Here is a 14114-nt window from a genome sequence, read left to right on the forward strand (position 1 = left end):
CCCTTAATAATTTAAATACCTCAATCAAATCCCCTCTCAACCTTCTATGCTCCAAAGAATAAAGATCTAACTGAACCTTTCCCTATAGCATAGACTCTGTAACCCTGGCAACATTCTTGTAAATCTTCTCTGTACCCTTTCCAATTTGTTGATATCTTTCCTATACTTTGGTGACCAAAACCGTGCATTTGGCCTCGCCAATGCCTTTTACAATTTTAACATAACATCCCAGCTCCGATACTCAATGCTCTGATGTATAAAGGCCAACATATCATAAGGATTCTTCACCACCCTATCCACATGTGGCTTCACCTTCAGGGAACTATGTACCATTATTCCTAGATCCCTCTGTTCTACTGCATTCTTCAATGCCTGACCATTCACCATATATGTCCTATTTTGATTAGCCCTACCAAAATGTAACACCTCACATTTATCTGCATTAAACTCCATCTGCCATCTTTCAGCCCACTCTTCTAATTGGCCTAAATCTCTCTGCAAGCTTTGAAACCCTCCTTCACTATCCACAGCTTATTTACTAATCAAATTTATTATCCCATCATCCAGATCATTAATGTATATGACAATCAGTAATGGACCCAATACGGAATTCTGAGGCACACCACTCATCACCGGCTCCCAATCTGACAAACAGTTACCTACCAGTACTCTCTGGCAGCTCCCATTCAGCCATTGTTGAATCCATTTTACTACTTCAATGTTAATACTTGGATGAGAAGTGAAGACTAGTGTGGGGTGGAAATGCCAATTGGACAGAGCAACCCGCTTGAGTTGCAGAAAGCACAGATCATCTCGTTGCATTCTGAGATAAGGTTGACGTGGTTGCTCATCTTCACTGCATTGAATGCACCTTGATGAACTACGTCAAATCATTGTGAGTGCATCTCGATATCTGTTTAGTTCTGGGATGGTGAAGATAGAACTAACTGAAGATATATATAGTGGTAAAGGGAGGGTATTGTGGATAAGTGAAGGGAGTAGACGAAGAGCGATAAAGCAATGCCAAGAAAATTGTCTACCGATGTGTCTCACAGATTTGACAATCAAATGTCCAGAAAATCCAGATCAGAAGCTCATAGAGAAGAAACTACCAGGTAAGAAAAGTGCTCAGAATTTGAAGAAAAGAACAAAAGCACTTTATATGTTTCTGTTTTACATTTTCCAACCTCAAGATGGTCCAAAATTTTTACCCTCAATGAATCATGACTTTTAAGTGTGGTCATGGTTTGAATACGAAACGTGTGCAAAGCCAGCTCTCATAAACACCTCCGTCAGTTATTTTTAGGTGGCATTGGAATGTGTCCTCCACAGAAACTGAAAATGAGTTCAAGCCAAAGCACTTAAAAATGCAACAGGATATACTTTTGTTTCACTTTTCTTGACTTTACTCGTCCAACCTTCCCCCTCACCTCCTTCAAATCCCAACATTTTGAAAGCTTTTTCAAATACTCGTTAATTGCTCCTGCAGTCTTTTTTTTAAAATTTTTTATTTTTCACACCATAAATCACAATAGCCATGATATACACTTTTTCTTTTTCACACATTTACAGTGACTTTTTCTCCCCCCCCCCTCCTCCCAAGCCACCCCCCCCCCCTCATCCATTTTAGGTATACAATCTAGGTTGCATTAATTCAGTCAGACAATGTTGTCATTCAACAAAAATACACCAGAAATTCTACAGAGTCTATTCTTTTCTTTCCTTCTCCTTCCATCAACTTAGGTAATGTTTGTCCCCGGTAGGTTTTCGCTATTGTATTTAATGTAAGGCTCCCATACTTGTTCGAATATTTCAATATTATTTCTTAAACTATATGTTATTTTTTCTAATGGAATACATTTATTCATTTCTATATACCATTGTTGTATTTTCAAATTATCTTTCAATTTCCAGGTTGACATAATACATTTTTTTGCTACAGCTAGGGCTATCTTAACAAATCTTTTTTGTGCATCTTCCAAGTCAATTCCAAATTCTTTATTTTTTATGTTACTTAGGAGAAAGATCTCTGGATTCTTTGGTATATTGTTTTCTGTTATTTTATTTAATATCTGATTGAGATCATCCCAAAATTTTTCTACTCTCTCACATGTCCAGATTGCATGAATTGTTGTTCCCCTTTCTTTTTTAAATCGAAAACATCTATCAGATACTGTTGGGTCCCATTTATTTAACTTTTGCGGTGTAATGTATAGTCTGTGTAACCAGTTATATTGTATCATACGCAGCCTCGTATTTATTGTATTTCTCATCGTTCCAGAACATAATTTCTCCCATGTTTCCTTTTTTATCTTTATATTTAAATCTTGTTCCCATTTTTGTTTAGTTTTACCATTTGTTTCCTCATTCTCCTTTTCTTGCAGTTTAATATACATATTTGTTATAAATCTTTTGATTAACATTGTATCTGTAATCACATATTCAAGGTTACTTCCCTCTGGTAAACTCAAATTGCTTCCTAATTTATCTTTCAAGTAGGATCTCAGTTGGTAATATGCCAGCGCTGTATCTCCAGTTATATTGTACTTATCTCTCATTTGTTCAAAGGATAAGAATCTACTTCCTGAAAAACAATTTTCTATTCTTTTAATCCCTTTTTTTTCCCATTTTCTAAAGGAAAGGTTGTCTATTGTAAAAGGGAGTAGCTTATTTTGCGTCAATATTAGTTTTGGTAATTGATAATTTGTTTTATTTCTTTCTACATGAATCTTCTTCCATATATTGAGGAGATGGTGTAATACTGGAGAAGTTCTATGTTGTATCAATTTTTCGTCCTATTTATATAATATGTGTTCAGGTATCTTTTCCCCTATTTTATCTAATTCTAATCTCGTCCAGTCTGGTTTTTCCCTTGTTTGATAAAAATCTGATAGGTACCTTAATTGTGCGGCTCTATAATAATTTTTGAAGTTTGGCAATTGTAAGCCTCCTTGTTTATAACATTCTGTTAATTTATCTAGTGCTATCCTCGGTTTCCCCCCTCTCCATAAAAATTTCCTTATTATTTTCTTTAACTCTTTGAAGAATTTTTCTGTCAGTTGTATTGGCAATGCCTGAAATAAGTATAGTATCCTTGGAAAAATGTTCATTTTAATAAAGTTTATCCTTCCTATCAGTGTTAGTGGTAGCTCTTTCCAATGCTCTAAATCGTCCTGTAATTTTTTCATTAGTGGATTGTAATTGAGTTTATATAATTGGCCTAGATTTTTGTTTATTTGTACTCCTAGGTATCTTATTGCCTGCATTTGCCATCTGAATGGGGATTCCTTCTTAAATTTTGAGAAATCCGCATTATTCATAGGCATTGCTTCACTTTTATTTACGTTTATCTTGTATCCCGACACTTCTCCATATTCCTTCAATTTCTTATATAGTTCTTTTATTGATAGTTCTGGTTCTGTTAAGTACACTATCACATCATCCGCAAATAGACTGATTTTATATTCCCTGTCTTTTATTTTTATTCCTTTTATATTATTATCTATTCTTATCGATTCTGCTAGTGGTTCTATAGCTAGCGCAAACAATAATGGTGATAGTGGGCATCCCTGCCGCGTTGACCTGCTTAAGTTAAATTGCTTTGATACATGTCCATTTACTGTCACTTTCGCTAACGGTCCCTTATATAATGCTTTAATCCAATTAATATACTTCTCCGGTAAACTGAATTTTTGCAATACTTTGAACAAGTAATTCCATTCTACTCTGTTGAAGGCCTTCTCTGCGTCTAAAGCAACTGCTACTGCAGGTGCTTTATTTCCTTCTACTGCATGAATTAAGTTAATAAATTTACAAATATTGTCTGTTGTGCGTCTTTTTTTGATAAATCCAGTTTGGTCTAAATTTACCATTTTCGGTACCTGTTCTGCTAATCTGTTTGCTAATAGTTTAGCTATTATCTTATAATCTGTGTTTAGCAGAGATATTGGTCTATATGACGCTGGTGAGAGTGGATCTTTCCCTTGTTTTAGTATCACTGTAATTATTGCTGTTTTACATGAATCTGGTAAGTTTTGTGTCTCATCAATCTGGTTGATTACATCCAGGAGGGGCGGTATTAATAGATCTTTAAATGTTTTGTAGAATTCTATTGGGAGTCCATCCTCTCCTGGTGTCTTATTATTTGGTAATTTTTTTATTATCTCTTGTATTTCTACTGTTCCAAATGGTTCTGTTAATTTATTTTGTTCCTCTATTTGTAGTTTTGGTAGTTCAATTTTAGTCAAAAATTCATCTATTTTCCCTTCTTTCCCTTCGTTTTCAGTTCGGTATAATTGTTCATAGAATTCTCTGAAGTTTTCCTTAATTTCTTTTGGATTATATGTAATTTGTTTGTCTTTTTTCCTTGTTGCCAATACCATTTTCTTAGTTTGCTCTGTCTTAAGCTGCCATGCTAAGATTTTGTGTGTTTTTTCACCTAGTTCATAATATTTCTGTTTTGTCTTCATTATATTCTTCTCCACCTTATATGTTTGTAATGTTTCATATTTTATTTTTTTATCCGCCAATTCTCTTCTTTTGGTTGTATCTTCCTTTATTGCTAATTTTTTTTCTATGTTTACTATTTCCCTTTCCAACTGCTCTGTTTCCTGATTATAGTCCTTCTTCATCTTGGTTACATAACTTATTATTTGCCCTCTAATGAATGCTTTCACTGCGTCCCATAGTATAAACTTATCTTCCACTGATTCCGTATTTACTTCAAAGTACATTTTTAATTGTTTTTCAATAAATTCTCTAAAATCCTGTCTTTTAAGTAGCATGGGGTTTAATCTCCATCTATACATTCTTGGAGGGATGTCCTCTAGCTTTACTGTCAGTATTAAGGGTGAATGGTCCGATAGCATTCTCGCTTTATATTCTGTTTTTCTTACTCTATCCTGCATACTAGCTGATAACAAAAATAGGTCTATTCTTGAGTATGTTTTATGTCTAGTCGAGTAGTATGAGTATTCCTTTTCTTTTGGGTTTTGTTTCCTCCATATGTCCACAAGTTTCATTTCTTGCATTGATTTAATTATAAATTTGGTTACTTTGTTCTTCCTGTTAATTTTTTTCCCCGTTTTATCCATATTTGGATCCAAATTCAGATTGAAATCCCCTCCTATTAGTATGTTCCCTTGCGTATTAGCTACCTTCAAAAAGATATCTTGCATAAACTTTTGATCTTCTTCGTTAGGTGAATATACATTAAGTAGATTCCAAAGCTCCGAATATATCTGACATTTTATAACATATCTCCCTGCTGGATCTATTATTTCCTCTTCTATTTTAAATGGCACATTTTTGCTAATTAATATAGCCACTCCTCTTGCTTTTGAATTATACGATGCTGCTGTTACATGTCCTACCCAATCTCTCTTTAATTTCTTGTGCTCCAATTCAGTTAAGTGTGTTTCTTGGACAGATGCTATATCAATTTTTTCCTTTTTCAGTAAATTTAGTAGTTTCTTCCTTTTAATTTGGTTATGTATTCCATTAATATTTAAAGTCATATAGTTCAGCGTAGCCATTTTATATTTTGTTTATCTTCTCTTTCCGTTTTTCCATCATTACCTTTCCTCCTTTTCCATTTCTGTTTTCTTATTTTCAACTCTTTACCAGACAACATTCCTACAACATCCAACATTTTCCTTATTCTCCTATTTCTATCTTCTTTATCCCCAATCTCCCCTTCCCCTCCTGAGTTGTCCTTTATCCCTTGTCGGACAACCACATCTCCCCTCTCCATTTGGATTTGCGAATCCACTTACAAGCGTCAACTGATTTTGCAGTGACCGCTCTTTTCCCCCACCCAGCCCCCCCCAGAAAAGATTTCATTTTTCATATGTCACAAAGGTCACTCTTTTAATTCCCTCCTTATTCTCTCTATTCCATTACCTTCCCTTATTAATTCTTGTCTATACTATCTATGTTTTCCTCTAATTACAGATACTTTCACGTATGCCCATTGTCTCTATTCTCTTATACCTCTTTACCCGCATACATATCAATCGTGATCATTTTTACTCTCATTACCCGTCTTCATCCCTCAGTCTATTTTTGTAATTGTTCTGCAAATTTTCGTGCTTCTTCTGGATCCGAGAACAGTCTGTTTTGTTGTCCTGGAATAAATATTTTCAATACCGCAGGATGCTTCAGTGTAAATTTATACCCTTTCTTCCATAAAATCGCCTTTGCTGCATTGAACTCTTTTCTCTTCTTTAGGAGTTCAAAACTTATATCTGGATAAATGAAGATTTTTTGCCCTTTATACTCCAGTGGTTTGTTGCCCTCTCTTACTTTTTCCATTGTCTTCTCCAGTACCTTTTCTCTTGTAGTATATCTTAGGAATTTTACTACAATAGATCTTGGTTTTTGTTGTGGTTGTGGTTTAGAGGCCAATGCTCTATGTGCCCTTTCTATTTCCATTTCTTGCTGTAGTTCTGGACATCCTAGGGTCTTAGGGATCCACTCTTTTATAAACTCCCTCATATTCTTGCCTTCTTCATCTTCCTTAAGGCCCACTATCTTTATGTTATTTCTTCTGTTATAATTTTCCATTATATCTATTTTTTGAGCTAGTAGTTCTTGTGTCTCTTTAGTTTTTTTATTAGATTCCTCCAATTTCTTTTTTAAGTCTTCTACCTCCATTTCTGCTGCTACTGCCCGTTCTTCCATCTTGTCCATTTTTTTCCCCATTTCTGTTAAGGTCATATCTATTTTATTCACTTTCTCTTCTGTGTTGTTTATTCTTCTTCTTAAATCATTGAATTCCTGTGTTTGCCATTCTTTAAATGACTCCATGTATCCTCTAACAAGAACAAGTATATCCTTTACCTTGCCTTTCCCTTTATCTATTTCACTGTACTCTTCCTCTTCTTCTTCCTCTGGGTTGGCCATCTGTTGTTTCTTTGGTGCCCTTTCCTCCTCTTCTTTCTTGTTTCTATTGTCTTCTGTGGTCTCTTCTTGCTGCAGGTGTTCTGCAGCTGTCGTTGCCGGCTGTGGAGATCGACTCCCCAGCTGGTCCCCCCTCCCGTCGGTGTGTTTTTTTTCATGCGCGGTTGCGCACTTTTACTCGGCTCTGTGAGCCATTGTTGTAGTTCTTTTTCTACCGACCTGAGGTAGTGGGCTCCTCTCTCCACAGCGGGTCTCTTCGGACAGGTAAGGCCTTCACCTTTTTCCTCCGTTGTCTTCTCTTCCTCTCTTCTTACCGTTGATTTTGATTTTTCTTCTTTTGTCTCCATCTTCTTTCCACCTTTATACTCACTTTTCTTTAACTTGTATTTCTGTGCCTTTGTATTTTCTCTTGTTTTTCCCGACTTTTCTGGAGAGGGCTGGAGTTCACCGTCCGGCCACTACTCCATCACGTGACTCCTCCGCTCCTGCAGTCTTGTAGATTGCAGGATTTGAGTTTGTCGTCATTAACTTCTTCATATCCCAAATTATTTTGTAACCCTGTAAAACTTCAATAGTCCAGCATTAACTGAACTTTGGTGCTGTGCTGGTAGATTTTTACAGATTTATGGATGTTATTAATATCCAAAACTCCAGTTCACTTCGTATTATAATAAATTTTCCAAGGAATCCAGCGTTTACAGAGTGTAGGAATCAAAACCCATGAAAGTTTGGAGAGGGTCCCAGGTGAATTTAAAGGGACTGTGGGAACTGAAGCCCAGGGGAGCTTAGAGAGTGCAACAATCATGGCTCTGGTGAGTCTCAAGGTGAAGATAATATTACCCAGTGAACCAAATGTGGAATTAATTTGAATGTCCACGTGATTAGATAGTAGATTATAGGAGTTTTACTGAGCAGAATTCTGATTTCAAAAAGTGCGTGTTCTCACATTTTTGCCACATTAAATTTCATGTGTCTCCCTGAAGCTTCTCTGCATTCCACATAATTTGCCTAAACAGAACACTTAATCTCTTAATTCAAATAAGTAGCCACTGTAACAATTCACCACTGATCCATTTATTCCTACTATCTCTTTTCAACAACCAATCTTAATCCTTGCTGATATAGTACTCTGATCCTATGTGATCTAACTTTATCTGATTAACACATCTATGGTTTGTTCTCATTTATTCCGCTAGCTACAGCCTCAAGAAACTCTTACCAGATTTGTTAGACTTGGGTCTTTTCCATAATCTGCATTCACTTTTCTAGTGCTAATATTCTTAAGTTCCCTAACTATCTCACTTTGGGCTAACTGGGTAGTAGGCTTCAATTTTCTTTCATAATTAGACATACATTACAGTAACAGGCCATTTCGGCCCATCAGTCCATGCTGCCCATTTACACCAAATTAACCTACACCCCTGGTACATTTCGAACATTGGGAGGAAACCAGAACCCCCAGGGAAAACCCACACGGGGAGAACGAACAAACTCCTTACAGACAGCGCGGGATTTGAACCCAGTCCCGATCGCTGGGGCTGTAAAGGCATTGCGTTAACTGCTACGCCACCGTACTGTAGATGGGGATAGAGTTGTGACTTTCCAATCAATAGGATCCATTCTAGAACCTGTAACATTTTGGAATGTGCCATTGAGTGTGCGCACATTCCTCAAAGGCTCCTCCTTCAAATCTTCAGTACAATTTCTTTTTGCTCCTCATTCTCTATCGTGAAGACAATGTAATATATTTGTTTAATTTTGATTGTCACTTATTCCCTATCATTTCTCTTGCCTCAATATGCAACAGACACACAATAACTTTCCCAACATGTTACATCTCTTGAGAAGTTACCATTTCTATTTTAATATCTCTTGCTAGGTTACTCTCATTTCACATTCCCTTTTCCTACTAATGCCTTTGACCACCTCTTTTTGAATTCTAAAACCTTTTCAGCCTTGCTGCTCTTTTGGTAAGATACAACCTTTATCCTTTGAAATAGTACTATTGTTAAATTATTTTGTTGGCTGTGGCTGGGTTACATATCGATTTGTGTTTTAAAGGGATATTTAAGCGGTAGAATGTAGTTTCCAATCTACCAAAGGAAACTCGTGCATTTGCAGTTTGCTTCATGTCCTTATTTAGATTGAACAAAATAACATAAACAATATAAAATTCTATCATATTATTAAATATCTCTTAATTCTGTTTATAAATGATTGTTGTGTAATACTGGATCTAAAAGAGCTTACTCCCCGATCAGATCTTTGAGAAGACCATCTTGTGCACAATTCCACTCGTCCTGCTAATTCGGCTTGCCTAGCCTAAACGTTGCAAGTGAGGTGGTGGTGGGCGAATCTAGATATTGGAAATCTGAAATAAAAACAGAAATTAGGAAATCTCAGCAGATGTGACCTGATGTGCGAGTTTTTCCAGCCATTTTTGTTTTTTATTACAAATGAAGATTATTGTTTTGTCCTTGTTACATGTGCTTCTAATTTCCTGATTAAAACTGTGCCCTATCTCATTCCCATTGCACGTCAACCAATTGGCAGATCCAACCAATGTTTTCCATTCTTGTTGGATCTCCTGACGACTGATTTTCCAAGGTTCTTTCTGGAATGCAGTTACCCTTTGCTTTATTATGTCTCTCTACTCTACCTCCTAGCTCTTCGAGATACTTCATAACAAACTTTGCTCACTTTGACTATAATACAATTAGGTTGTAGCCATTTTCTAATTTATTATTACATAAAATTGCAATGCATTCAAAAATTAAAGGAAGACATTGTGCCTTAATAGAAATCTTGAAACTTTAAACTCTGTTTTCTCATTAATGCAGATTCCATGATCATTCAGAAAGTCAGGGGGCTGCTTCATCGATTGCTCAAAGTCCCAGGTGCTGAACTAAAATTAACGTACATCAGTTCAAAGGTGAGGCAAATTAGTTATTTAGCCAAATGATGACACAGATATAGAAGTTCTTTGTTATATGGTTCCAAAATCAACACTGTGTCATATGATTGTTGAACCAACTTAAGCTGCCATATTATATGGGTTTACTGTAGTATTAAGAATTACATTAATATTCCGTGCAGTACATGCTAACACACTATTATGACCGAGTATTTAAAGGTGGCTTGGGAGGAATTGCTAGAGCAGCTTGCACACAGACACATTTTAAAACACAGAATTTTTACAGGACTTTTGCAGGGTGCTTTTTGCAGAAAGAGCAACGAAGGTGCAGAATACAGCTGGCCCGGGATAGCATGTGATCTTTGCAGGCAGACTCGGAACAGTTTGGCTCTCAGAGAGGGAGGGCGTGAAACAGAGGAAAGACACAGAAATCAGTTCCAGAAGGACAAGCTGGCAAACTTTTGAAGGCTGCCTGGTCAAAGGAGAAGACTGGTGATCTGAAACATGACCTGAAAGAAAGAGGATCATCTGGAGAACCCTGAAGGGGGGCAAGTTTCATCAGCAAGACTGATTGAGAAGGAATCAGTTGTGGATGTCCTGGAACAAAAGGAATCTCTCTCTGAAAACCAGCACGGACCCTCCTGAGTGGTAACCATTTGCCTGTTAAACACCAAAGACTGGTGAACTTTGTTAATGCTAACTTCTGTGCACAGTACAAGAATTGCCTGAAATAAGTGAGATTGGACTGTGATCCAAAGAACTTTTCTAATCTTAAATATGCATTACACACACCTGCACTTAGTATTAGAGGGGGGGGAATAAGTAGGTTAGGTAGGTTAAGTAAGTAGTTTAATTTTGTTTTGTTGTTCAAATATAATCAAAAACTACTTTTGTTTCAGTAACCCTGTGTTGTAGTGCATATCTATTGCTGCTAGTTTTTGAGGTCCTCTGGACTCCGTAACACTATACAGAATGTTGCCTAATCCTACATTAGCTCACTGTGCAGTAATAGATAGTTTGACTTAACAGAGCATTATTGTATGTTTTTATAATGTGATTAGAAACAAATTTGTATCTTTTCACAGATGGACATGGAGATAGACATGGATAATGATCTGAAGCCGCTTTCATATTACTCAATAGAGAGTGGAGACTGTATATTAGTGCGATGGTAGGTGAGGGTGTATATCAAGTAAAGGAAGAACATTCAGCATTTGAGGGAAGACATTTTGCAGCCCCAATCCAGCACCTTGTTGCAGATTCGTGTGAACTCCTGTGATACAGACTTACAGCTCTGTGAACATTTCTTGCATGAACTTTCGAGTGCTATTTTTGGAGACACAGAATGTGGTGGAAGTGTAATTTGCACCTGCAACATCACTGAGCTTTTGAAAAAGCTCACAATTAACAGAACCAAGGTGCAGTTCGAAAATGACATCACTTGTGTGACCACGGTGGCACCTCCTCCAAAATTATAATGCAAACTTGAGCAGTTGACGTTTGCCTTTTACATCCTCTGGTTCTGAACCCAGAATTATTTGAACTGAGCTGAAAGGTTCATTGTTAAGTGTCTTTTGGTTGGTTGGCCTTGAGCCTTGATGTTATGCATTAAACTTTTAGCTTCTGTTAATGGGTGAGTATGGATGATTCTTGACGGAACTCTGTTCTTTCCTATTCCCTCTGAGGGTGAAGTTCAGGGTAGGCAGAACGAATCTGAACTATTGCTGTATGTTGGAAGTGGCCTTTCCCTTTCCACCTCGTGGTGTGGAACGCAGTGCTACTTTTGAAGGATAGTGATGTTCTACACATTCCTGGGAAGAGAGCCATTATAATTCTTGCGTAAAACAATAATTTTAGTAACTTCATCAGCAGTTTGCATCATGAACTGCAAGGCACTGTTATGTTGACAATTAATTAAATGGACTGATAATGCATATATATATCTATATATAGATATATATATCTATATATAGATCTATATATAGATCTATATAGATCTATATAGATCTATATATAGATCTATATAGATCTATATATAGATATATATATATGTCTATCTATATATATAGATAAGATATATACGCACATACATATATCTATATTTTAACTTCAATTTTGGCATTTGAGTGACAGTAGGACAAGCAGAGAGTGTTGGTAGTTGCCCTTCTTTTCTGAGAACATCTCAACAGTGCTGAATGCATCATGGATTGCTCATCTCTTCCCTCCCCCCCAAGTTCAGCATCTCCTCAGCTTTTACTCTACCCCAGGTCCCTAATGTGGTTTTGCGTTCAATTTACTTCATTGTTTTAATTGTTGAGTTTTGACGAAAGGTTACAGCAGAAATATTACTTCCTCTCTCTCCACATTTTCTCCCTATTGTCCAAGGTGTAAAACAACCAGAACTGTGTAGAATATTTTTCTCCTTGAGGCTTTCTCAGAAAAGTTACCACAGAGACACATACCTTAAGAGTGTTGAACAACAATTGTTGTGGGTTTGAAGAGTTGTAATTACTTTAAATAGCTGTACAGAAATGAATGCAAAAATCCATTCCTCTCCAAATAAAAGGTTTTTGCAGCAATCAGACTTTGTATCTCAAAGATGGATCTTTCACAAAGTGTACACTCTATGATCAGTAATTATATAGGTACACAATCCTTTATCTGGAACCCTTGGGGGAAAATGTGTTCCAAATTTTGGGTTTTACCAGGTTTCAGAACAAAAGCTAGCTGCCCCAGATTTAAGCCCACCCAAATTGTGCTGCCGTATCCACCCCCTTCCAGTTGTGCAGGCATCTCTCTCCCCACCCGAGTCGTGCTGTCATCTCTCTCTCTTCCTCCGCTGCACCAGGAAAAAAATGCTGGTGTTTGGAGCTTTCCGGATTTTAGATGTCCAGATAAAGGATTGTGTACCTGTTTGCTACATGAAGTCCTGGACAAAATGGGTATGGATTGATCAGTTTCTCATACTTGCACAATAATAAAGACTTGCTTTGTCCCAAGGTGGTTGCTACACAATCAATGAAATACCATCAGGTCTGTGGTAGCTCTGAGCAGTCCCATTGCCTGTGTTTCCATTTGCTGTGTAATCCAGATCAGGTGGAACTGGCGTATGGCAATCTTTCTGATGCGGTCCCAACAGTTCATTTCTTCACTATTTGAAATCTTACTTCCTCCTTCCTACTGAAAATAACCAATTGTCCTGAAATTGAGTTCATCCTCTTCTCCCAGCTCTACCTCTGCCTGTCTCTGGGCACAAATGGAAGAATACATTACTTTAAATAACTGAGGGAAATGAGATTGCCCAAAAGATAACAATGATACATTTGCCTGAATTACTCTTCCACGATGAGAAATATGAAAATACTCACCAACGTGTGAGACGATGGTGTGGACGTGATTCTTTCTTATCAGCTTGAATTCTTCCTCCCTGCAGCTGGTGTTATTATTGAAGATCACTATTTGCTGACAAGATTAAGAAATCCCAGTAAAGTCGTTCCTGAGCTGCTCTCCATTTAACCATCACCCACTTCACAACCTCTTGTTTGGAGGTTAGCTGTGCCAATTCCAGTCACCCCTTTCACAGTAGCATCCAGAATTGTACATGTCACACAGAAAATATGGTTCCTGGAACGATTACTCAAAATGTACATCCTAAATCCCAGAGTGACTTTGTCAGCATGTTCCCATCACTGTTGCCTTTACAATTCACTTCTTCCATTTAATTACCAAAAAACATTTTTGATGATATATTCTCATCAGAAATAGGATGAACGTTTGGATCCCAAAAATAAATTTTCCCCAAGGAAGTGTTAACATACCTTGACAATAGGGACTCCCAATATTCCACCCCCTATTCAATTCCCAACTGTTTTCCACTCAAAACTCTTCTCATGTTTAAACCAGTGGTTCTCAACCTTTTTCTTTCCACTCACATCCCACCTTAAGTAATCCCTTTGCCATAGGTGCTCTGTGATTAGTAAGGGATTGCTTAAGGTGGGATGTGGGTGGAAAAAGTTTGAAAACCTCTGTTTTAATCGTCCTTCATTGACTCGTTCTGTGCACGGTTTCAGAACTCCAATGGCCAATGACCATTTTTCTCAGGCAAAATATTTCAGTAATAATTTGGGTCTAGAGCAGTGATTCTCAACCTTCCCTCCCACCTTAAGTAATCCCTTACTAATCACAGAGCACCGATGGCAAAGGGATTAGTTGAGGTGGGATGTGAGTGTAAATAAAAAAGTTGAGAACCCCTGATTTATCTTATTTTTAAAAACTCTTATGTTACTGCAGAAAAAGAACC

At 37.1% G+C, this 14114-nt stretch overlaps 2 protein-coding genes across 6 annotated transcripts in view; one reads left to right on the plus strand and one right to left on the minus strand.

Annotated features, from left to right (window-relative positions):
• The window catches only part of tbce (tubulin folding cofactor E), an 84676-nt gene extending 72278 nt beyond the window's left edge, over nt 1-12398 (plus strand). The window contains exons 15-17 of the mRNA XM_069885150.1: nt 1056-1115; nt 9741-9832; nt 10900-12398. Coding sequence (XP_069741251.1) covers nt 1056-1115; nt 9741-9832; nt 10900-10989 — 242 coding nt within the window. The 3' untranslated portion in view covers nt 10990-12398. The remainder of the gene's footprint in view (nt 1-1055; nt 1116-9740; nt 9833-10899) is intronic.
• b3galnt2 (beta-1,3-N-acetylgalactosaminyltransferase 2) overlaps nt 9015-14114 on the minus strand; it is a 49901-nt gene continuing 44801 nt past the window's right edge. For 2 of the 5 annotated variants that reach the window (XM_069885156.1, XM_069885154.1), the window contains one exon: nt 9015-9271. In XM_069885156.1, coding sequence (XP_069741257.1) covers nt 9223-9271 — 49 coding nt within the window. In that variant the 3' untranslated portion in view covers nt 9015-9222. Of the gene's footprint in view, nt 9272-11927; nt 13277-14114 lie in introns of those variants that run through there. The other 3 variants (XR_011340115.1, XR_011340113.1, XM_069885153.1) reach the window with 3 other exon arrangements.

This window comes from Narcine bancroftii, chromosome 6, assembly GCF_036971445.1.
Source record: "Narcine bancroftii isolate sNarBan1 chromosome 6, sNarBan1.hap1, whole genome shotgun sequence".
Taxonomy (NCBI): domain Eukaryota; kingdom Metazoa; phylum Chordata; class Chondrichthyes; order Torpediniformes; family Narcinidae; genus Narcine; species Narcine bancroftii.